Source organism: Lissotriton helveticus, chromosome 3_1 (genome assembly GCF_964261635.1).
Source record: "Lissotriton helveticus chromosome 3_1, aLisHel1.1, whole genome shotgun sequence".
Classification (NCBI taxonomy): Eukaryota; Metazoa; Chordata; class Amphibia; order Caudata; family Salamandridae; genus Lissotriton; species Lissotriton helveticus.
The window spans coordinates 1753228727-1753253824 of record NC_136061.1 but is presented as its reverse complement, the minus strand read 5'-3'; the positions used below and the strand labels follow the sequence as shown (position 1 = coordinate 1753253824).

At 41.9% G+C, this 25098-nt stretch overlaps 1 protein-coding gene across 6 annotated transcripts in view; it reads left to right on the top strand.

Moving 5' to 3' along the window:
• The first annotated feature begins 4724 nt into the window (after nt 1-4724).
• The window catches only part of TAF12 (TATA-box binding protein associated factor 12), a 76244-nt gene continuing 55870 nt past the window's right edge, over nt 4725-25098 (top strand). Inside the window, exons 1-2 of one of the 6 annotated variants that reach the window (XM_078682563.1) lie at nt 4743-4879; nt 21801-21884. In XM_078682563.1, the coding sequence (XP_078538689.1) occupies nt 21816-21884 (69 nt within the window). In that variant the 5' untranslated portion in view covers nt 4743-4879; nt 21801-21815. Of the gene's footprint in view, nt 4894-8785; nt 8924-21800; nt 21889-25098 lie in introns of those variants that run through there. The other 5 variants (XM_078682566.1, XM_078682564.1, XM_078682565.1 and 2 more) reach the window with 5 other exon arrangements.

Genomic DNA, 25098 nt, shown 5'->3' with positions numbered 1-25098 from the left:
GAAAGATTCTCGTGTTGACTTTATTCCAGTTATGGACTAGATTATTTTTTTACGTTTTTCCCGTGAGTTTGGTAAACTGTAAGACAAGTTTACATGTATGTCCCCAATAGATTTGGCAACGGCACGATTACATAACCGCATACTGCAATTGTCTATTAACGTGCAAACTCTCTGCACGCTACCAGCTAGCAACTATTAAGGTACATTCCCTTTCTTCTATACTATTTACAATAGTCTTGTTTGGGCGTTCATGCTCAGGACTTAAGTGACATATTGGCATTTATTTTTACAGACTAGTAGTCTGGACGAGTTATTCCTTAAAGTTAAATGGTATCTTCAGATTGTCATCGGTGACTCCTAGAAACTGACGAAGGTATGCAATTTCTCGTTAACTCTAAGTACATGGTAGGGAACAGGGTCCACCTTATAATCGTGATTTTTCATCTAAATCCCGTTACTGTTTTCGTTTACGTAGTTGGCTCCTGAAAGATTCTCCTCCCTGCTTTTATTGGATTATTGTGGGTACCTTCAAGTAACTTACCAGTATTAGGAGGATCACAACGATTCAGGTGATTTAAATATTATTAATACGTCATTGTGTACTATTTTCAGTAATATTCCTACGACAACAGCACCTTTTATGTCCATTTTTCCCTAGATTTACAGCCCACAGGCTCCTAGATTAACCTAGGGTTTTACTTGAGAGTATAGGACATTGTCTCTCAGCGGCATAGCAACACATAGGTATGTGACGTCAAAATGATCGTAATGGGTTGATAATAGAGGTAGATTAATAGTGCTCAGTTGTGCATTATGTACAGGGTCATTTATTCATTTATTTCGAAAGTTACTTTTGATTGTATGGTACTTTTTCGTACGTTTCAGATGTTTATGTTTTTATAGCAATGTATTAAAAGTAGGCGCACATTGATAAAAACTTGGGAGACACATCTATTCACATCGTTAGTATGTTTAAATAACATTGTACCATCACATGTACTGATGAATGATATGTTTTCTGCATTTACCTCGTGTTCCATTTTATGTACTACTACAGATAGATGCACAATTGCATGAATTTATGAATACCGGGTTACCCCCCTGTTCCCCCTGAAGTGTCTGTGAACTACCATTTGATTGTTAACTTCTGTTATATTATTCTGCACCTTAATCTTACATTGATCGATTGTTTGTATATATTCTAGGATTTTCCCCTGATGAAGGGTACCTCCTGGTCCCGAAATGCATTGGGCACCATGTCGTGTGAAAAGTGAATCAACAGTTTTATGAGTGATTAATAATCCTGTTTCCACATCCGACTAAGAGACGAGTCAGCAAAACATATGGTCTACAACTTATGAACTGTGAAAAGACCAATTTTCATTTATTGTTTGTACAAAAAGATATTTTGAAAGAATATAAGATATGTCATACAGATATGCTAGAATAAAACACTAAATGTGTATGTGAACATTTGTGTACAGTACTGATTATTAGTAACATGTTGTTGTAGCATTGGGAAAGGGTTTCTTTTCCCCACAGGAACAGTGCACTCTACAAGCAGGTTTTCCTGCTTGCCTTCATGAGTGAAGCCTGGACTTGGTCAGAATTGGATGACCTAACGGTGGACTGACATGGCTCAGCCAATGGCAAGCCTGGATTTTCAAGAAAGAATGCAAAATGTAGATAGTTTAGCTAGAAAGAAAGGTATAAAAACTGCCACAGAGGGCAGGGAAAAAACTCTTGCTTTCCGATTCCTGATTGACGTGACATGCTGTCGGACTTTTGGCGCACGTAAGGACAGCAGACTTTAAATGATTTTTCCTTTCTAGGTGGAGAGAGAATTAGACAGGGAAATAGGGTTTAGGGAATGGAAACTGTTATTCTGCTAATAATTCATGTTTCTAAGCTTGCCTTCATAATGTCAGTATATTAATTTGATTCCTTAATAAAATGCTGCTTTCTTGATTGCTTATGAAATAAAGACTTTAAATCTTTAATGCTATTCTTATTTATGAATAAAGCTAATAAAATTAGATACGAAATGACAAGCTGGTCTTGTTTATTCATGGTCTAGTTTCCATCAGTTGATCCATTCACCTTTGTGACCTGATTAATATGATAAATGCTTAAAAACCATGGTAAGAATAGATAAACTGCAGTTGTATATATATGTGTAAATAGTTTGTGAATAGTTTAGTTTAATCAGGCCACATGATTCAGACGCTCAGAAATTGTCTCTTTAGTGATATGGGCCTAATTTGTGTTTCATGAATAATGGTGAGTATAGTGGTGATAGACAGCGTTGGTGAGACAGTTTTTCAATCAGAGCGCTGGATCAATACTCTTATCAGAACGTTGGACATTTTTTAATTATTTGACAGATCTGGAAGTATTTTCCATGCGCCTATCTATTTCTATGGTTTTATGTAACAAAGGATCTTTTAACTCAAGCAACCTTTCTTGGATTTTAACGCTATTTGTTTTATTGATAAATTGATCCCTGATTTTTTCTTCATGTAATTCCTTAAATCTACAAGTGGATGCAAGTGTTCTAAGTACAGAAATATAATGTTCAACTGATTCACCCATGTTTTGTGCCCTGGAGAAAAATGTGTGTCTCTCAACAACTATACTGACCTTTTTACCAACATTTTCCTCCAGTGCCTTAATTACTTCCACAAATTCATCAGTGTTATCCACACGTGTCCCTCGGAAGTGTCACATTCACCAGCTTTGTGAGATATATGCGCAATGGTAGCAATAGGTAATGTTTTAAGAACTTTCCTACCTTCAATCTCCGAATTATGTTTAAGTAAAGCAACCTTATGGGAAGCTACACAATCCTCCCCACCAATAGCTTCTAAATAAGTCTCGAAGGATTCTAACCAGTCTTCCCAAGGTATAATAGGTTCGCCTGGATTTTGTAGGAATTTAGGAGGGGCTATGATGGTAGATAAATCCATTTCCTTCTTTTTTTAAACATGTTACACAATAAAATGCAATTCCCCCCAAACAGTAGTTACAATAACCGTCTTAATATAGGTGAATCAAAGTCATTGAGAAAAAAAAAAATTATAATAATTAAAGTTGTCACCGTAGTCAATGAAAATGTGAAGAACTTCGTTAAACAGTAAGGTGACTTTCAATAATGTGCACTGTTACTACACATCACCAAACAGAAGAAGAAATTCACAGGTCTCCTGTAAGAAAAACTCACCGCAAGGAAAATATTTTGCGAGGAAACATAAATTATACACTCTGCAAACACGCGTTTCGTAACGCTGACGAAATCCAGCACACTGCACAAACGACTTATACACTTTGCTGACGCGCATCTCGTAACACAATGATGAAATTCTGCATGCAGCAGCAACGCAGACTCCAGTAGCTAAGCAACGTATACTCCTCACTCAAAGACTTCATTTTAATGACACAACGTTGTCTCCGGTTGTTAAGCAACCATGTTGATCACGCACGTTGATCACGCTTTCGCCTCGCTCTTCATGTTGTTTCCAGTTGCCAAACAACCACGTTGGTCAGGTTCTCGCTTCCGGCTCACACAGGAATCACCGGTCACACTACCACCAGTCGTGCTCCTCGGCCCACTCAGAAACCGTTGAGAGAATAACCATGAGAACTTGAATGATAATAAGTTGGTTTTTTTTTTTTACTCATCAATGCCGCTTTGATGTTGGTTTTGCCCGTATATGTGACCAATACGTTAAAAATGTTGACCGCCAGAGTTTTAGTACAATTTAACCAGAGTTTGGTCCGAGTAACTGGTGATCTGCTGTCAATGCCTTGTCAATCTTCTCCACGGTGTGGCCGCAATCCCGACACAGGCATCCTTTGAAGTAGGTTAAAGTAATCTGCAGACACCTTCAGAGGAGATTCACATCCAGCTGGGTTAACATTTTTTTTTAACGTCTCTCAAATTTTTGTAATAGAAATTTCAGGGGTTAAATTCCAAAGCTGATAACAGTAGATCCAGGAAATAGTAGTTTCATCTCATAGCTTCTTCATCCCATCCTCGTCGCCATTTTTAAGAATGGGAACACACATTATAGATGAAAGAAGATGTATTAAGTTAACAGGAACAACCCCTGAAGCACTCCTCTCTTGGCAGCAACTGTCCCAGCTATGGCCAACCTTCCAGAACATGGAAGGTTCACACATCACTAGGATACCACAAAGTAATCGTTACCAAGATACAACAGAATAGAGTTGTATAACAGTCTTTTGCTTTAGTCTCAAAAGTATTTTTAAAGCTATGAAAGAAGTTTTTTTTTATAAACATTCGCGATTTCCACTTTAGGATTTCCTTTGTGAATGTAAAGTTTTCTACCGAAAAAAAAGATGTGTTGTGATTAACTTTTATGCTGACCTGTTTGACCATGGGGGACACTGTCTTCCTAGGGGGGCATGCACAAGGCATTGTGATGTGTAGTTGGGTTCCAAGTAGCACCTTGGGCAGAGGCGGCGGTAGGCAGTTGGTTCTTTTCTTGCTTGCCGGAGGGGCGTTTCGTTCTCTGTACGGTGTCAGGACAATAAAGAATAAAGGCACTTCTACTTCACCAATTCAACACGGGTTCCGAGGCGACCGCTAAACTAGGTTCGATGTCTTGTAGTCTCAGTCTGCTTTGACGGAGCTAAGATTAGCTGGCGCATGCGCATTAGCGAGCGAGACGCTTGCCCAGTTCAAAGACCGGCGCATGCGCACTAGCGTATGAGGAATGTTTCCGGGTCAGTGTGTCGTAGGTGGGAAGTGCCGGAGGTCGGAGGGAAGAGTAAGAGCTAACGCCAAGGATCCATGAGAAGATTGATGGGAGCTCTGACTCCCTCTCTTGGAATGGCTGCGAGATAGGACGCTGAGCTGGTGAGTCTGCAAAGGTATTGCACAGCAGATTGCCCATGTCTCCGAGACTGCCACCGGGAACTTCTCCTGTCGCAAACCCCCAGGAGACCCCGTCATAACCCTTCCTCTTAGACCTCAGCAATAGTCTTCGCCTGTAGCATCCCCAGGAAAGTAATTCAAAGACCCGGAAGACTCTGCCGTCTTTCCCCCGGTACTACTGTAAGAGATTCCCTACTCCTGCAGGGGCACCGTACCAAAGCTCCCCTCTCAGAACTCGACAATTAGTCTATTCCCGGAGTTCTTGGCCCCAGTGATCTTCAGGAAATCTGGGCTACAGCTATCGCAAGAAAGTCTGGTAGAGCTGCGCGTCCAGAGAATCACCCACTAAGCACACCCCGAAGGACCCAGAACTCCGCTTTCATCCCTAAGTACTGCTGCTGCTCTTCTAGGAGACCCAAGGCATAACCCCTTCCCCAAAGCCGCCAGTCATAGACACTCCAGAAGAATGCGGACACAGCCGTCCCCAAAGAGACGCCACAGATAGGATGGTCAGATTTTTTTAAGGCACAAATGTAGAACTCTGTTGGCACTCATAGTGGTCATAGGAGAAGTAAGGTGCCAGCAATCGCTGATACAGAGGAAAGATACATATGCATCTTGCAGGATACCCTGCATGCGCGTAGAGCTCTCACAAGCAGCGAAACATTTTACAAATGCGGTGCGTTATAAGATGTTTATTTTGGGTTGTGCACGATGAGTTGCTGAGAGTATTTTTGGTGTTAGCTTAAACTCCTCACTATCGCTACCCCAAATGAGCCCGGTGTAAGGATATTGACCATAAATCGCCAAGTTCCCCCAGGAACCAGAGGAAAACTATCTTCTCTTATCTTAACTTCGCGTATCTGCTAGCACTTAGAAACTTGATCATTTCAGTAAGGGAGTGTTATTGAAAACATTGACAGAACCCACAAGAAGGTGGTCAAATCACTGGGGTAGGCAGTGGGATGTTGTACATTATATCTTTGTAAGAATTGCCATTAGTATTAAGTCTTTCTTTTAATTTACTCTTTATGTAGCCTTCCAGAATCTCTGTATATTCTAGTGTCTTGCCTCAGCCAAGCGAGATTCCAGACTTGACAGTTAGGGTCTGGTCAGCTGGCAAGGTGCATGTTGTTTCTCTGCTCTGTAAATAAATACTAATTACTTACTAGACGTGGCTCCCAGAGGTGTACTTTACACTTACATCACAGGACCTTTCCAACAATCAGATGTGATCTAGGGGCTAGTACCTTTTATCCATGAAACTATGCCACTGGTCATTTAATCCAGAGTTTACCAAAATAAGATGGTAATAAACAATACTTTAAAAACCTGTGCAGGTTTCCCAACACAGTGGTATATCCCAGGGATACCAACCCAGTCCCCAGTTGTGAAGTTGCGGGCAAGTTGGAAGCTCTAAAAACAAATTCATCTGTTTTTAATCCTAGCCGCTAAAGCAACCAACTTAAAAAAAATATTTGTCTGTTCCTGTGTTTTGCAAAGCTTGAGATAATTTTAAATAAGGCTAAATGGTGACAGCAAGTGTATGATAATAAAATTGGTTCGGAATGCTCTAGACATAGAATATTTCTTTCTGGGAGACTACCAAATATTAGGATCTATTTGCTAAAATGTGGTTTGACCGTAAACAAGTAGTCGTGCATTGTATTTTTGGTTCTCCAAAGTGACCAAATAATTTGAACTCAGATCAGTCTTGTTCTTTCTGTTCCTTTATCCCGTGTTTCACTCAATTTAAGCACTTCAAAACGACCTGATACAGGAAATGAGCACAAAGGAACAGGACATTTTATCAGAACAGGCCTCTGGAGCGGATTTCGTTCATACACAATGATTTCATGTGTTTTGTGGGTAAAATTAGGTACTTGCCCAGCAATAATTAACTGACCCACTTCTGCCCACGATTTATTAAACACAATATCACATTATTTAGGCTCTAGTACTGGTTTTGCTTTTACATTTTGCTACTGTTTAGAAGTCTGTTGCCTTGGTGAACATTTGCTCAATGACTAATAAATAGTTACAATTAAGTTAATTGGAAGTATCAAATATTCCTGATGTAGTTATCTTTTTAAACCTTAAAATTAGTTTAACTTATTAACCGCTGAACCTGTTCCCAGAAAAGTAGTTTTAATGGTTGTCTGGCTGAATGTTAAGTCAACCTGGCTAATATAAAAACCCAGAGCTGTAAAAAATAAAGTATATTGCAAGCTGGTCTATGTCACACATGTTGCTCATCTAATCAGCTTTTGCTTGTATTTTGGGTCTTCATTTACAAAGCTAAAATAAAACCACACGTGCCAGAAAGTATAGGACAATAACAGGTCTAGATATGCTTCAGTATATGTTTCTGTGGGACAAAGGTTATAGAGAGATTGACATCACCCCAAAAAACAAATACTTCATAGGGCTAACACACCCAATATAAAGTATTGAAACAAAACTCATTCAGGTGAAATCAGGAGCTAGGCTTTAATACAGGAATAACCTTCCTCTGTAACTCCACCTAGTTACCCATCTAACGTGATACATTTATGTTAATCTTGAGAGTATCAGTCCAATATGTTCGGCCACACCGCAATCAATTGTAATAAAAAACATTGACGTTTTAGCTTAGAATGTTTTTTTTTGTGATGAACTGTCTTAAGGACAAAATATACTATTAGAGAATTTATATCTATAGACACATAGAGGGGCTTTGGGTCAGCCATCTTCATCCAGCGGTTTGTTAGCTTGGCAGTCTTATTTTAGTTCCTCCCACTCCCCAAGACAACCTTTCCTCATGCTGCATAAAGCATGGGGCAGTGGTCAGCAGGACTTAAGCCATTGACTCCCTTGCACTGTGAGTGGCAGCATTTTACCTGATCATGTGCTTAAAAGTAGTACTTTTCAGTACTGGGCTGGTGGTCCAATCTCTCTTGTCATTTCTTTCGTTATTACCTATTTTCTTGCTTACTTTTAAACGCCTTAATTTGTATTGCATATTTTTTGAACAATTATTGAAAAACATTGCAGGCTTGCTAAAGCGAGAGACATTAGCTTTACCAATGCTTGTCATCCTTGTGAACACTCCAGATTGCAGCCCATCCGATTCGTCACCAAAAGACGTCACGCTCTGCAAATTTAGCCTATTTAGCAAGTTATTTACCAGTTCCATATTTTCATTTGAAAACAGTAACCCTGTCTATGTCAGACCCGTCAATTGCTGTTATTGTCATACTTAGGCAGTGGTAAAGCCTTCTTCGCATGTGTCTAGCACTTGTGTTCGAGATAGACTATAAAGTTGTATGGTTTCTTCCAGACGTTTTCATACATATGCATCTTATGTAATTTGCAAACTGCTTTCCTAATCACGGCAACCAGTGTTCCAGATTTGAGGAAGAAGCAGGTGTGTTGAAAGTGGCTAAGTAGTGCTGTGCCTCTTTCCTAAGTGACACCAGCAGGAGTTTGCTGGAGCAAGGTCTGACCATGGTTCATGTTTATTACCGTTAAATCGGCATCTTCTGTCAAAAGGGAATTGATGTCCATAATTACGAAGATGACACACACATATCGTTTTGGCTCTCTAAGTGGTAGGGGCTGGAGCTTCCTTTCAGGCAGTTGTTAACAAATTAAGTGTGTAGATAAATGTAAAAAAACTGCAATCTTAAAAAAAGCACGTTTTTGCCATTTGGTTCTCGTCGAACCTGCATAACAGAATTATTTTTGGTAGTTAGTTCCAGCGTTATGCTTGCTGACAAAACAATTGATGTCATGAAATCTTTACATGGATACTGTTAATGCAAGTGAATAAAACTGTTGCTTCTTCTAACTACTTAACTGCCTTAAATTACTGAGACGGATTGGTCATATTTTGTCTTGGGTTCCCAGGGCCATTATTGTAAGAGCCATCTTTGGGTGGAAGATTGATTACTGCAGTACACTTCTGTCAAGTCCTCCAAAAAAGAACCTAAGGAAACTATAAAGCTCTCAAACTCCAGGGCGAGGAGTGGTTACTTCTATCCCAAGGTGAGAACATATGACTCCCTACTTGTGCATACTTGGCTGGTTCCCTCCTTATGCTTAAGTCCTATTCAGTGCATTCATAATTGGCCTTAAAGTCGCTTGAAACTCATATTAAAAGCCTATAATTCCATCAACACCTTCTTCTGTAAAGGCCAGTTTGCGTTGGAGATGCCTCCTATAACTGGGTGAATTATTGGCGTATTTATTCTATTCTCAAGCCTGTCAGGCAAACTATAGAGATCACTCATTCTTTCATTGGTTGACTCAAGTCCCGTTCTCCCTTCCACGAAGTAGACTAAGTTTCGATAGTTCTTGTTTTATCTCTTTATGTGTATGTATTCTCTGCTTGTTTGCCCCACATGGTTAGTTCAGCACGTTGCAGAGACATGATGAGGCACAGTGAGGTTTTTGCCACTTAACGGTTTTTACCCTCTGTCTTTGGAGCTTATGATTTTAAGGAAAGCTGCAATTAGATTAAGGCCTTCCAGGTCAATGTTTTAATATTTGATTCCTGACTTATGTTGTGATCATATATAAGGGCTACCTTAAGGCGTGTATGAACCACCAGAGTAAATCCATTTCTTCTCCCATATTATAAGTGTCATTTTATGATAATGTTAAGGTTTGGTATGCATGCATTGCATAACATAACATACAGATGGGCTGTCATACATATAATTAATGAACGTGACATACATTAGAAATTTGTGTAGGTGCCCTACGTATCTACAGAAAACAAACCAAGATTCCTCCAAACTTCAGATCCCTCTGTGATTAAGGTGCTTTATTCCTGATGTTTTCATTAAATGAGTCTATCCATACATAGCTTTTCCTAGCATATGAAAGTCACCCATTGAATGAAACTTTTCTAAATTTAAGTGTACGCTAGATTTGAAATGGTTCAGCTGTACTTGGGGTCTGGGTCTGATTTTGAACCACTCACTGAAAGCAGGTTATTTATTTATTTATTTTTTCGTAATTTCGTAGGTTCATTGAAGTGGGTCGGGTACGAAGTGGTCCTCAGGCCTCGAAAAATCTACTCGCCCACTCGCTATGGCGAGTCATATTTTATCAGGTCGATCTATTTTTAGTACCTACTGGTCCGTGAACTTAGGCTGCAAAGGAAGAGGTTTTCTGTTAATTCAGAAAGTGAATGGGCAATAAAGATGCCTTTAAATCTTGTTTTTATTTTGACCTATTTGCTGGCCCTTTGTGGACAGGTCAAATGTCAGTTTGTCTTTTTACTTATTGCTGTTTATCTTATCCTTGAAAATGGTGGTTACTTTTGTTTCTCTTACTACAGTTAAGAGTATTTTGTCAAGAGTTGTCTGGCGATCATAGTGAAACAAAAGACTATAAGATGTCCGTTTATTTTCTAACATATCATTTAAATAACTTGTAAATGAATAGTATACATTTCATGATATATGAGGAATAACTAAAGCACATTTTTTTGTAAATCAGAAGTGTGATGCAAACAAAGATTTAAATAGGAGCAAAACAAAACAAATTAGAACACTTTACTTGGTGATGTGCAAATGATAAATATTTGCAGAAACCGAATTCTAAGTCAGGACTATAGGCGAGGATTATGCTCTGCTTTCTTCCTTTATTAGGTCTCGCCTATTCTATCACGTAAGTTATAAATAGGACTAGTGTATAGAGGCTCATCCAAGCTAAGAAACCATTGCGGATTTAGTCAAGTGCATGTGCTCGTGCACGCGCTCCCCGAGCCGCATGCCTCCAGAGCTTCACTTCAAAGGGCTCCGCTCCACCGCCCCCTGCTTCACACTTTTCACGGCCATGTCTCGCATTTCTCCTCCCCCTCCCCACAGCAATGCCAAGCCAAGAGCTTCCCTGCTTTCATTTTCACGGCCGTGAACTTCTCTTCAAAGGGAACAAAGGAATGGTCATTTCCCGGAGCTTGCATTTCCAGGCCTCTTTTCATTATTAGTCGGTGAACCTTTGTCAATGTGTTAATTGGCACAGACCACATGGGTGCTGCTGCAGTGGACATCACACATGATCACAGTACTTTAAAAGCTACCAGCAGCAGTAGACCGTGTGTGCCCTCTGCACTTCTTTCTATTTACTGTTGATGTAAAAATATTGTTCCTTTTCCCGATACCCGGCTAAAAAACTCCGAAGAGCCATTGCCGTGCACAGCCAGGCCCAGTCACTGGGACGGCACCCGCGTCCCATGATTCTCACAAAGAATCCTACTGTAAACCTGCACCTCCCCCCTGCCCTAGCGCAGCTTTCACATTCACAGCAGCGACAGAGTGAATCACTCAGCACCACTCAGCACCACCACAACACCACCACAGCACCACCACCACAGCATCACTCAGGGGCACCACAACATCACTATGCGCTACCACAGCATCACTGAACGCCACAGCATCACTTGTCGCCACCACAACATCACTCCGCGCCATCACAGCACCAATCTGTGCAACCATTCAACAACAACTGGTTCAAATATGTTCTCTCAATGTTTCAAGCTTTATTACAAATGTCACAAAAAGATGTTAATATATCACTTCTGTTCTTGGATGTTCGTCACAATAAAATACACTGAACATAAACTTCACAAAAGTTATTTACAAAAGTTTAAGCTATTGCCATTATAAATTAAAATCACTTTTATTTAAGTACTAATTATTTTAAAACATTAAAAGCCATTGTTATTTGTAATATTAATACATCTCAGTCACGTAAATACAAAACATGTTGCATTACAAATGCTATAGGTGTCACATTTGTGAAAGTTATAACTATTGGCATTGTAAATGACAAAGCTATTAATTTAGCTATTTTCAAAACCAACACATAAATAAAAAAATGTCATTTACAAGACCAATAGCTCAAAGTTTCCTAATGCGAGACCTATTGCATTGTGAATGCTTGTTTCTATTCCAGCAGACTTAAACAACCATGTAAAAACACTAGCTTTCCCAGCAGGAAATGGGAAAGGAACTACAACATTTCAATCAATCAGCTATCAGTCCAATGAATATAGGGAGACGTCCACCGATTAGTTTCCTCTTTCTTTCCTGCTTCCAGCAGATAAGTACCTTTACATTATTTTGGCTTAAAGTATATTGAGAGTATTATTAATCAAGAATTTGGTGCTTAACTGTTGCTTTTGCCTATTGTGTTGTCTCCACCGTGGGAACGTGTCTCAGCTATTCAGTCGTGGTGCCACTGTAGCCTCTCAAGTGCGGTGAGGCCAGTTGGCCAGTACACACTGCTCGCGCAAAGTAGACACGGGTTGTTGCTCCACTGGGCACATGCTCTAGTCGATTTCACTGAAACTGAGGAGCCTGCGCCTCTCCGATCCGCTTAGAAGCCACTGACACCTATGTTTCATGTGTCTGTATTATTTCATAGCAGATCAGCCACTTGCCCTTGCTGCGGGTCAGTACAAGCCATAAGGTTAATCCCTGCATTTCTCCTCACAACCAATTCCACTGTCAGGGACAGGGCCCATGCGTTGACAACCCGATATAGCTGATTAGGTGAGTCTGCACCAGGGCATAGACCCCCTACAAGCTCCATGTCACTAAAACCAAGGCTGGGTCACCCAGCGTCATAATAGCTTTGTGCTACCATGAATATTGGCAGTTCCTTCGCGCCCAATTACACTACTGACGACTTCTGTTGATTGCATTTTTTCACAAGCCTTTCCCTGCTATCATTGCATTGTGCCCCTGTGCAATTGATCTATTTGGGCCCCTCTGCACTCTCAGGCCAACAGTGGAGGACAAGTACATTGAGGAAGAGTCCCTGCAGGTCCATCCCTTAGATGATTAATTCTGTGAGACAGTAGACTCCTCCATCCTTCAGGCAGCGGCATCTGCAATGGAGGCCCTTGAACGCCGGCTCATGGAGTTGGCTTAAGCCTGCCTTGCCCTTCTCAACTTGATTGATTCCTGCCTCGTACTGGGGCTGTTCTCATTCCCTAAGCACGCTTCTTAGTGCAAGAGCGATTCGGTTGTAAATCTGAGCACTTTAAAGTGGGTCCCCTTGCACATAGTTGCCAAATATGTGACGGCCTGCCTTATGAAGCCATTAAAAAAGGAGGTGCTTGCGCACCTGAGGGCATAGTGTCATCGCCCCTCCCTCTCAGGCAAGGTGGCTCTCATGTTAGAGTTAGATACCAAAATGGCCACCTTCTTGCAAAAATATATACGAGACTCCCAAAAAGGGTATAGAGAGGTCCTTGAGATTCTGCCAGGACAAGCTCCTCGACATCTCAGGTCCCCTCACAAACATTTTAAACCTGGCAGAGGATCCCAAGCCCTCCGGTCTCGCTGGAGGATCTCTCAGGCTGAGCACAGCTCGCAGTGATTCTTAAGGACTGCTACCTTTCCCTTCCCACCGAGAGATGCAGCTCCCTTTTGCTGAAGGTTGATCCCAAACTTGGAGACCTAGCTTCCACTGAGCTGGTTCTGTGGTGCAAGGCGGACTCATTTGGGAACTTCTCATCAAGGAGTGTGACAAATTTGTTGCCACCTTTACGTCCTTAGATAAGGCGGGGCATCAATTGGAAAGATTTTTCACCCCTGAATTTTTGTCGTGGCTGGCGTGGCATTGGATGGACCACTTCTATGCCCAAGGCCCTCAGAGAGGCTTCAGGAACAGTCCAGATCAGGGGAGTTCTTCCCCTCTAGCCGAAACCAACGTGGGCGCGACAACAGAGGCTCCTCCAGAGTACATTTTCAAGATCAAACAGGTGAGAGTTTGCCATTCTTCCCAACAAAAGGGGTGGGGGATTGGGTGGCACTATTCAGTCACAGTTGGGAGAGGCTTACCTCCAACGCGTAGGTCCTGCAGACCATCCAGGGCTGTCACATAGAGTTTTACAGAACCCCGGTCCAAGACTCCTGCCCATGCTAGTTGGTTTTTGCAGAGGATCAGGCAGCCTTGATACACCAAGAGGTTGCAGATCTCCTGCAAAAAGATGCTAATACCCGATCTTGCCTCCACCCCAGCTGTTTTCTCAGCAATATCTTTTTGGTTGAAAAGCAAGCTGGGGAGTAACAGCCAGTGATCAATCACAGAGAATTCAATGCGTGGCTGATCTAACGCAACTTTAAGATGGGGCGGGGGATCCATCTTTGATGAGACCTGCTCCACCCTGATGACTGGATGGTGTGCTTAGATCTCAAAGACACATACCTGACGGTTCCCATTTCTCCTCCCCACGCAGATTTCTGCAATTCCGGTGGCAAGATCGTTAGTAAGTTCACAACTCTACCTTTCGAACTCTCCTCAGCCCAGTAGGGTTTCACCAAGGTAATGAACCAGGTGGTGGAATCCCTCAGGGCTTTCGTTTTTGTAATATATTTAGGCAGCCACCACCTCACAGACCAATGTCCACTGCGTTTGACGAAACAACTGCAAACGACAATCAACTTGATGGAATCCTTGGGTTTGTCATCAACAAGCGGAAGTCCCTCCAAACAAGAAACATTTCTCTGTTTTATTATCAATTCAGTAGAAACAACCTTAAGCCTCCCTTCCCGCATGTGGCCAAGATCCGACCAGAGCTGAACAGGACGCTGTCCAGACCACCAACCTTCCTTCGACAGGTGGCACAAGTGGTGGGCCTTCTGTCCTCCTCAATAAAAGCGATCTTCCTGGGCCCTCTTCACTGCAGAGCTCTTCAGCGCTTCAAGACCTTTCCCCTGCGAAAAGGTTTGCACTACTCAGAGCAGATTCTCCTCACATAGGAGGTCAGTTAGGAAATGCGATGGTCGTTGGCCCATATGGAGGTTTCTAATGGGAGGGCCATGTTCGGCTTCGATCTAGATATACTATTGAATGTGACACCAGGAAGTCTGGTTGGGGAGCTCGCTGCGGGGAATCCTTTACCAACAAAAAATGGTCCAGCAGGTTGGTTTGCAATCCAGTGCTGGACAAAGGACAAGATGAATTGCAGTGTCCTACTAAAGATGCACGGCTGTTCGGTATATCAACCCTCTGGGGATACCAACTCGAAAGTCCTGGGGAATCTGGCCATGGAATTCTGGGCCTATTGCCTTTCCCACAATTTTTGGGTGTCAGCAGAATAACTTCCCGAGCCCCCAACCTAGTAGCGGATTGGTACTCCAGAGAATGGTCCAATATGAGTCTGTGGCAACTGAATCCCCAGGTCTTCAGAAAATTGGAAGCCCTATGGAGACCCTTCAAAGTGGACCTGTTTGCCTCCCAGTTAGACCATCAAGTCCTGAGATACTTCAACTGGAAGCCGGATCCTCTGGTAACGGCCTTGGACGCTTTCATGCAGGATTGTTCTCTATAAGAGGGATATGCCTTCCCTCCATTCGTGATGATCATACCATGGCGCATGCAGATCAGAAGGCAAACGTAGTTCTGATCTCTCCGATTTGGAGGTTGCAAATCTGGTTTCCAGTTTCTCTGGAACTTTCTTGGGATTCTCCAATTCTTCTACCCCTTACTACAGATCTCCTTTGGGATACTGTAGGCAACTGTCACTCGCTAGTCCTGCAGAGACGCATGCCCCTCATAGTGTGGTGGTTTTCAGTCAGTGCTGGCGAGTCCCAAGCCTTTCACAAGAAGCTGAAAGAATCCTGGCTGCAGCGTGGGCAGATGGAACCAACAAGCGCTATAGATGTGCATGGTCCAGATGGGTTAGTTGGAGTATTCAAAACAGTCAGGATCCCATGGTGTACGAGGTGGTCCCTTTCATGAATTTCTTGGCGTCCCTGGCATACTAAGGTTTGGCCTATAGGACAATCAACATGTATAGATTTGCCATTTCCGCAGGCCATGTTACCATATTGGGGTCCCAGGTGGGAGAACTCCCCTTGGTGTGCAAATTGATGAGGGGGATACGCTTAGCGCTGAGCCCAGATATATTCGTCATTATGGGACATTAATAGAGCTCTGTACCTTTTTCAGTCATGGCAGAGAAATTAGTTTTTGTCACACAAGGAACTGTCAGCAAAGCTCGTTTTGCTGCTATTCCTGATGTCCTGTCGAAGGGTGTCAGGCGTCTGAGCACTGGCTATCCCAGGCAGGGTTTTTACCCCCAATGGAATTACCCTTCACATTTCCAAATGCACAAAGGCTCACAAGTGGTGTCATACCTGGCTTTTAATAAAGCTCCAAAGTTATGTGTGGTACGCTGCCTGAAAGCTTATGAGAATATGATGGAGGAGTTCTGTCCCCGTGGAGAGTGGCAGTTGTTCATCTCCATCAGGAAACCTTACAAAGTGGTCACTCCTCCCACCATAGCTCAATGGATCCTTTGGTTCATGCAGGCAGCGAGCTTTGATGTCTTGCAGTTTGGGGCCCATTCAGTTGGAGGTGCGTCTAAGGCATTCTCTCTAAGGGCTCACCCAGAAGACATTATTGATACGGTGGATTGGCCTTCGGACTCCATGTTAAAACGGTTTTACTTCAAACTGTTTCTGGACATGCATGGGTTCATACGATCTCTGTTCTGGGTTCTTTCAGGTTCCGAGAATAACTAAGGATAATGCAAAGGGATGGAATCGCTCCTATTGCAGTCAAGAAAGAGGAAGCGATTCAGGGAACGTCTGTCTATAGTCATTGGACAGATAGGTGATTGGTTGAAATGTTGTAGTTCATTTCCCATTGCCTGCTGGGAAAGTTCGTTTCTTTTACATGGTTGTTGAAGTTTGCTGGACTAGAAATGAAGGAAGATAGCAGAGCCTAATCCTCGCCTCAGTGTCTTTAATAGAATTGAAACTTTCTTCATGTTTACAAGGCCATTTTTCGTTTGCAAACATTGTTTGTACACTGTATAGTTTTATTAGTAAAACAGCATGTCAGTGGGAAATTTTGTGGCTATTTCAATGGAAAATATGCTGATTGCAAATAAGGGTGTACTAACACTTCATGCTTTAGTTATTTATTTATTAAAAGTAATAGTTTTCAAACATCATTTGAGCAACATTCCTGCCCTCGTCCTGATGACAATGCTGTTAATCAGGTGTCATGTGTATACTATATGTGCATTTATATATGGAGCTAAAGTTTAGCCTATTAAATAAACAATAATTTTTTGTACAGCAGACATGTTGAACTCCAGTATTCTAAGGTGCTCTCATATGTGATAATGAAGAAAATAGCAGCTCCGTGAATTAAAATATTTGCCCAGGATCACATAATTTGTAACCCGTTTATGGATCAAGAGCATTCCAATTAGGTCAATTAGATTATTTAAGTCACTAGACCTGCAAGACTGGTACTGTTTTAATGCTTTTGTTGAGACCTGGTCCCTATAACTGTACTTAGTGTGCTGCAGTTACCCGTCTCATATATTTGTAGTTTTCTTTTAGTGTGTGTATTTAAACCTTTTTTTGTCCGTTTTTCTAATTCTACATGACTGATAAATAGCACCGTACGTTGGGGTTCATAGAAGGATAACATAGAGCATTTTCAATGAGAGAGGTACTCTAATTGAAGTCCAGTTTCTCTATATTTGAGGTCTCCATACCTCCCTCCTCTCTTTGGTGTCCTGGTCATTTTGGTACAGTAAATATCAATAAAACCGCCCCCCCCCCCTATTGCTATGAACGAACTCTCCTCCCTCCCCTGGTAGTGCTTGAACACTTATCTACTCGTCATTGAGCAGTCTGAGACGCATCGGGTATTAGGAATGGTTCCAATTCGATTGCGCTGACCCTAAAATGCTGTTTGTGTATCCGGATGTGTATAGTCAGGAGACAGAACTCTAATTAAAGCTGGAAGAGATGTAGTTCTCGTATGGAAGGTGGCCATACTGCCGAGGGGAGACCGCTCAAGAGAAAGGAAACCAGGGGGCCCCAAAACCCAAACCTAGCCCTGAAGCCTAAAAATACCCCTGTACCCCATAACCCAAAACTATATCTGAACCCTTAAAATACCCAAACACCCCCAAAACATATACCTCAGTACCCCAAAACATATACCCCTATACCCATACTTACCTTATCCAAACATTAAAAAAAACCATGCTTTTACCATTCATGCATTTACAACGAATTTCGTTGTAAATGTATGCGTGGTAAAAGCATATAAAATGTAATGCCATGCGTTATAATGGCATTGCGGAGTGATGGTATGCGGGAAGAAAGTTGCGGAATAATGGGTGTTTACCCTCCCCCGGTAAGTACATTGGTGGCACGGCGGCCCACATCTCCAGCAACATACTCATATTTTTTCACCACCCATTTGAAAAATGCATAGGTCTCTCTCATTGATGGCCAGCACCTACATACACTTTTAGACACACCTCCCGCCACAAGTTCTAGAATTGCGAACTTTAGAGCTGGGGAGCTACGTTTGAATCTCGGCATCAGCTCAACATCCTGTGATTCCAGGCAAATCGCTTTGTCTCCCCCTGCCTACCACAAATGAATGTGTTCTTCTGTAATGTAAATTGTGCTCATGCCATGTTGTCGAGTTCGCGCTATATAATATTGCAAGGAAAAATAAAGTAGGGAAACTAGAGTTCACACACTACTGAACGCGCACTCTTAAGTGCATCAACAGTGCACTGTGAATCGGAGCGTTTCACAGGCCTGTCACAGATAAGAAATGCTATCTAAACGAAATCCTACAAAACAATATACTACTGGCCGGCAGCAATTCATACCCGGACAACGTCGGGACGTGCTGCTAGTATATCAATAAATAGGCTTGCTCCTGAAGATACTTAGTACTCTAGTAGAAAACATGGTATTCAGTTGAGTTCAAACAGATCAAAGCTAAATGCAGATGTAAGGAGTGCATTTGGAGAACAGATTATAGTGTTAAACATAAAAAGGACTATAGTTTGACCTTAGAGGAATACAATGTAGCAATAAAAAATATTAAACCTATATATCTTACCACTAAAATCCAGGTGGCCAAGAACTACTCTAAGGAGCTTTTTGTAAACTGGGATAGCCTTATCAAAGTGTCCGTAAGACAGTCAATTCTCGCCCGACCAAAATTTTGTGAACAAGATTGCCTCCTTTTTTCAAAACAAAGTAAAACAGTTTATAATGAACTCCATAAGACAGCATTTGATCCTATGGGGAACAGTGAAGATCTGTTGGAGGACATCTCAACACATTGTAGTCTGTCAGGTTTCTCTGTTCTCGCGGCAGAGCAATTTGCAGATTTGCTATTTCAAACTAAGTCTGGCTCACCCCTGAACCCCTGTCCCCCTTACATACTGCATCTGGCTTCCAAGGAGGTCAGTGCTCACTTGACTCCCCTATTAAATGAGGTCACTAGTTCGGGGGTCTTTCAACACTCTTGGAAAAAGGCCTGTATCAGGCCTATCTTGAAAAAAGCTACTTTGGATCCCACGGAGGCGAATCATTATCGCCCGATATCCTGTCTTCCACTACCTTAAAAAATCCTAGAGAAAGCTATGAACTTGGAACTGACAGATTACCTGTCCTTGCAATAACATTCTTGACCCCACCCAACACGGCTTCAGATCTCGGCATTCCACCGAGTCAGCCTTGATCATGGCCATAGAAGAGATCCTTAAAGTGATGGATGGAAGGGAAGGGGGAGAGCCGTTCTCATCCTGCTTGACCTGTCCGCTGCATTTGCTATCGTAAACCATGCGGTACTGTTACGGCGGTTGAAGGCAGCAGGTATTCGAGTTAAGGCTTTAACCTTACTTACAGCTTTCTTTGCATCCACGGAACAGCTGATCCTTAAGTCAGGTAATTTTTGCCTACTGTGTGGAGTCCCACAGGGGTTGGTTGGCCTTGTCCCTAAAACTGTTTAATTTGTGTGTCACCCTTAGCAAGACTAATTTAAGATCATGGTCTTATGCTAGTGTCGTAAGCGGACGACACCGTTAGTGGTATCGGTCACTCAAAGTGTGGACATTATAGCTGTCAGGTTCCGTAATTGTCTTAATGCTGTGATGGCATGGATGAACTCAAATCTTTTAAAGCTCAATACAGAGAAGACTGAGGTCATCGAGTTTAGTAAAAAGCCCTCTATATGTAGCCAACTATGGTGGCCCCGTGAGGCTGGGAACGTCCTGTTCCCGTGACCAAGGCTAGGGATCTTGGATTTATGTTTGACAGGGACCCCAAGCTCACTCAACAAATTAACCAAGTATCTTCTGCCTGCTTCTTTACGCTGAAAGTCACGCGCAAAATTCTGCCGTTTATCCCACTAACCATCAGGAAAACAGTAGTCAGAGCCCTGGTTCTCTCCAGAGTCGATTACTGCAATGCCTAATACTTGGGTGCAGATGAAAGGCAGATTACAGGTACAGATAACTTTAGTCATTGCAGAATGCGGCTTCTCGGGTGCTACTTGATCTACCCACACATCCCCCCCCAATTCTGGCAGCATTAAACAGCTTCATTGGCTCACACTTTGGCAGAGCTTTGATTTTAAGGCCCTCTGTCTTGTACATAAGGCTCTGTATGGAGGAGGAGCTGTGGATATTCAACATCTATTCCCCAGGTATTCGCTGTAACGCTGCCTCGGGTCAGCCAATACAGGACTGATCCTGGTCCCCAAGATAAAAACAGCCAGATGGGGTGGAAAGGGCTTCTCGTATCAAGTTGGGGTGGGCGGAATTTGCGTATTCGCGCTACCCAATGATCCGCAAAATGGTAAAAAATCTCCACGAGCACACAAGTTCAGCGAACACGCTGCATTGCTTGTTCCGCCCATTCTATATGCTTTCTGCCTGTTCACGAACACTGTTTGCGTGCTGCAAAAAAATCTGAGAAGCCGCAGATCACGGAATTTTTGGCAATTCCGCGTTCTCTGCAGAACGCGATATTACCCAAATTCCGCAAGTGGAACGGAATTTACCGCCCAGGCCTAGTATCAAACGGCCAAACTGTGTGACTCCCTTCCCACTCTGATCAGACTACAATCGAACAGGGCTCTTTTTAGAAAATTGATAAAGACATGGCTCTTTCCCTAAACTCGAGAATAACTAGCATTTGCTCCGGTATCCACTCGCCTCAGCACCAAGATGCCTCGGCAATAGTGCGCTCTATAAGATATCAGTCAGTTACAATAAACAAGTATTTGGAGATGAAGCTGAGTTGTGGATACCTAATGCATTGTGATGTAGTGTTCTTTAAAGAGGTGAGTTGTCAACTGTCCTAAATTGGAGCAGCGTTGAGGCAGTCCTGATGGATACAGGGATGTGGTTCCAAATCCTGGCCTGCTGTCTTGTTTTTTCTTTTTTTACACTACTTATTCTGCAGAGATGGTGTCATGCCTGCAGATGTGTCCCGTGACACCAGTGATGGTGAGCATATCTGCAAGATAAGTGGGAGTTGCTAGTTGAGATAGGTTTGTAAATAATGCTGCTGGTTTTTACAGACGGTACAGGCTGGCAAGGAGAGCCAATGGAAGTGATGTGATCATATTTTTGCAGGTCCTGGATAAGATGTGCTCCAGTGTGTAGAATGCTCCTAGTAGGCGCTAGAATTGTGTTTGGGAGGCTATTGAGTAGAGCATCCATATTGCTTGAAAACAGAAACATGTTTAAAATCCTTCCATAAATGTATTTTCTGATTACATTTTCAAGATGTAGTTAATGATATTCAGATATTTATTTAAATGAAATCAGTACTCTTTCCTTTGACAGCACAACCTAAAATAATTCCTGTTGTACTCACGCATAAGAATTCATCTTTGTATAAAAACTTTGCAGTGTCTGTTGAAAATGTGTTCTGTATTTTCTGAATATTATTTTGTGATGTATTGATTTCATTCTTCACTGAACCTATTTTTACATTGCTTGTTGTTTAAATACATGATGTACAGTGCATTAGTTGACTAACATTTTAGTGTGATCTCCTGGCAGATATGTATAAGGGGCTAGAAAGCAGCCTCCTTAATTACTGTTTATTTCTAGGCTGTTCATGAAAAAATGGCCTCTCCGTTCACCGGTCCGACTGCGGTAGCTGATGTAATTAAAGACCTAGACACTCAGATAGCTGTAAGTAAGTAGCCTGCGCTAGCCTGCAGTGGGCATGGACGAGGTGTGTGGCATGCACAGCGGTGGGCATTGGTAGCCTGGGTTGCCCAACTGCATTTTATCTTACAAATCATATTGCACATTTATCTATTTGATCTATTTGTATATTAACAATTACTCCTGCACCTCACCCTCTCTCTCCCCAAAAGATGTTAAGCAATGGCAGATAGCGTAGACCTTGAGAAGCATTTACACAGTTTGCAAGTTTAAATTTGTTAGTCTCCTTCTGACTATTGCTCAGTCATAATGGTTCTTGTTGAGCACCAGAGAGATTAGCCTTTTCCATAGGCAAAATCTTATTGCATCTCCTTATTAGCCATCTCTGATAGTACTTTATGTCATTTTCTTTGGTGAATCCTTTTGTTTCTTTGATTTATTAAAACAAAAAATTATAATTTTAGCGACCAAAAGAAGGAAACCGGTAGCGGCTTATCAGACTAACGTTTCACACCAACGCCTGTATTGCCTAATAGTCGCTCGCCCTGATTCCTTGTTCTGGCTAAATTACTTGATTCTTATGGAGTCTTCTGTGAATCTTTGTCCCATGCTGTGGTTTACAACTGTTACTTAGTAGCATCTTTAGTGGGTCTGCCATGACTGTGCTACATTCTTCCCATACTTTATTGAAAAATAGGTCATTGTTTCCGGCATCAACTTCGCTACGCTCCTCCCTTCATTGTGTTAAAAATTTAAAAAAATGTTTGCATGGAGGTGAAGGGAACACCCTCCAGTTTGTCTTGATCCTTTCACTTTGGCTCCAGTAATTAGCTACATTTTGGTGAAGGTTTCCAAGTTCTTGATTTAGGGTTTATGTGCTACATAATGCAATCCAAATGTTAAAAGTTGCTGATTTCTATCATTTCTTAGCGAGTAAACCAAGATAATCAAAAGTGTAAAGATATTTGACTTTTTATATATTTCTGGGCTTCTAATGAGATTGAGTAAATTATTGTGTGATGTTAATTTTCGAATTCAGACTTATTTCATCTTACATCTCTTCAGTGCCGTAGTTGAATTTGCTAAAGAAAAACATGTACTACCTACTTCCTTGAGTCATTGAACTCAAGATGTAGTCATGAAGCACCCACCATCCAGGACTTGATATATCTTAACAGCATTTTTACACACAAAGAGCACTGATGATGGAATTTAGCAGGAAGGTAGCTCCAAACAATAAGCCTCATATACAGAAAACAACCTATCACCTTTGAGGACATTGTAAAGTTGGACCCAATCCCTAGGTTTTTATCCATTGCAATGCAAGAATAGTTCTAGGCCCTATTGTCTTTAAAGTGTTTTTTAATCAATCATGTGTATCTGGTTTGTAGATATCATTTGTTTTATTGTCATGTAATTTTCTCCACAAAAAATATTTCCTTGGTTGTAACCTCCTTCTAGCAGGATTCTGACCCAATCATCTTATCCATGTTGGTGTTTTATGGTGAACCCTGTTCCTAGCTTTGCTTGTCGTAGGTAGAGACATGCAGACTCTCCATCTCATGACCCGCCTTCCCAGTGTCTGCTTAGAACACCAGTCTTCTTTTTCCTGTCTCCTAGACCATTCCACAGGCTCTTTCAGGCCCCCTCTTTCTTGCTCCCTGTGTTACTCGAGGGATAATGTTCTCGGTGGTCTGAAACCCACCCATCATCTTTCCTGTGCCTCACACTGGTCTCACAGGGGTAAGAGCCCTTACTTTCACGCATTGTTAGGACATATTATACTAGCTTTAGTTTATACTGTCCAGAGACAGTTTTTTTTGTCTTTTATCTACCCAGCGTGTGACATTCTCTACTTCCTTCAGTCCTCGCCCAGCAGCATGAGTCATGCTTACCGAACTCTTTTTTAAATAAAATCTATGTAATCACATTTCCATTTTGTATTCTGGTTCAGTTTGTAGTTCAATCATTGCGTCGGGTGCTTGAAATATTGAGGATAGGTAATTCTTTACACCTTGTGATTCCAGTCTGTTCTCAGACATGCAGGTTCAGCATTACTGGTGTATGGAATCCAGGTTGCACCCATATTCTCAATTTAGTGCAGGGCCCATCACCAGCCTCATGTAAGTTTCTGGGATCCCACCAGTGAGCCGTATGTTTTACCATTGATGCTGCTAGCATCCACTCTTACCTTCCAGTCATTTAGTGATCCGCCCAGTCCTATTCTATTCGCTTTCAATTTTGCTACTTCAAGCTGGACTTTTAATATGTTCAGGGGTGTGCTGGGATCTTGTAGCTGAACACTCACCACTCACTACTAGAAGTTGTCAACCAAAGTGCTTCTTTCGAAATTGAGTATGTATCTCCTGCCCTGAAATTCATTTACACCCTCCTTCCCAAGCCTTGATTTAACTTTGAAAGTCCTAAAATTGAAATATTTAATGTGTTAATTGCAAAATGTTGTTTCCTGCCCATCTGGAACTGAATTGGGTCCATTTTTTTTCTTCATAAAACATTTATGTTGCTTCCGCAGAACAGCTGACAACTCATTTTTATCTTCCGACTTGGATCATAAAGGAGGCAGATTCGTGATCGTGCCTCGGGTGCTATACATACATAACTCCGACCAGCTGGATCCATTGAGACTGTAAGGAGCACTGGTGACACCAGTCCAGTGTCCTATTCCTAATATGTCCCAAGTGTCGAGCCTCCTTTCTTTTGAAAAGTGTCTCCTAGTGTTCTTTAAAGTCTCAGACTTGCAGTTCTGAATCAAAATGTTTTTACTTCGTTGATCAGAAATGTTCTAAGAAAAAGTAAGCCAAACTCTAAAAACGACTATGGTGCTGTGTGTGGTCTAACAAACCCGGATTGCACACTAATGATGTCTGATTCTTACATTGTCTTTTAGTGATTTAGTAAAATAAAGCCTGAATTCTGATGATAAAACTGAAGTGGTGCTAACTATTTGTTTTAACGGTCCCTCTAGTCCAGTGTAGGCCCTTTTGGTCTTGTGTCAAACATTTATAGGTTGGTGGCCTTTGGGCGCCAACTGCACTGAGTGGAATAGAAACTTCTGCTGTGCCACAAAATCCAAAATAATTGATTCTGCTGTTTTGTTAATGTAAGATGGAACCCTTAGTTCAGGCTCATCAGTACTGAGGAGGATAATATGGTTGGGCAAATAGCAACCCCTTGCAGTTTGGAAAGTTGGCCAGCCCCTTTATCGTTTTTGTTTCCT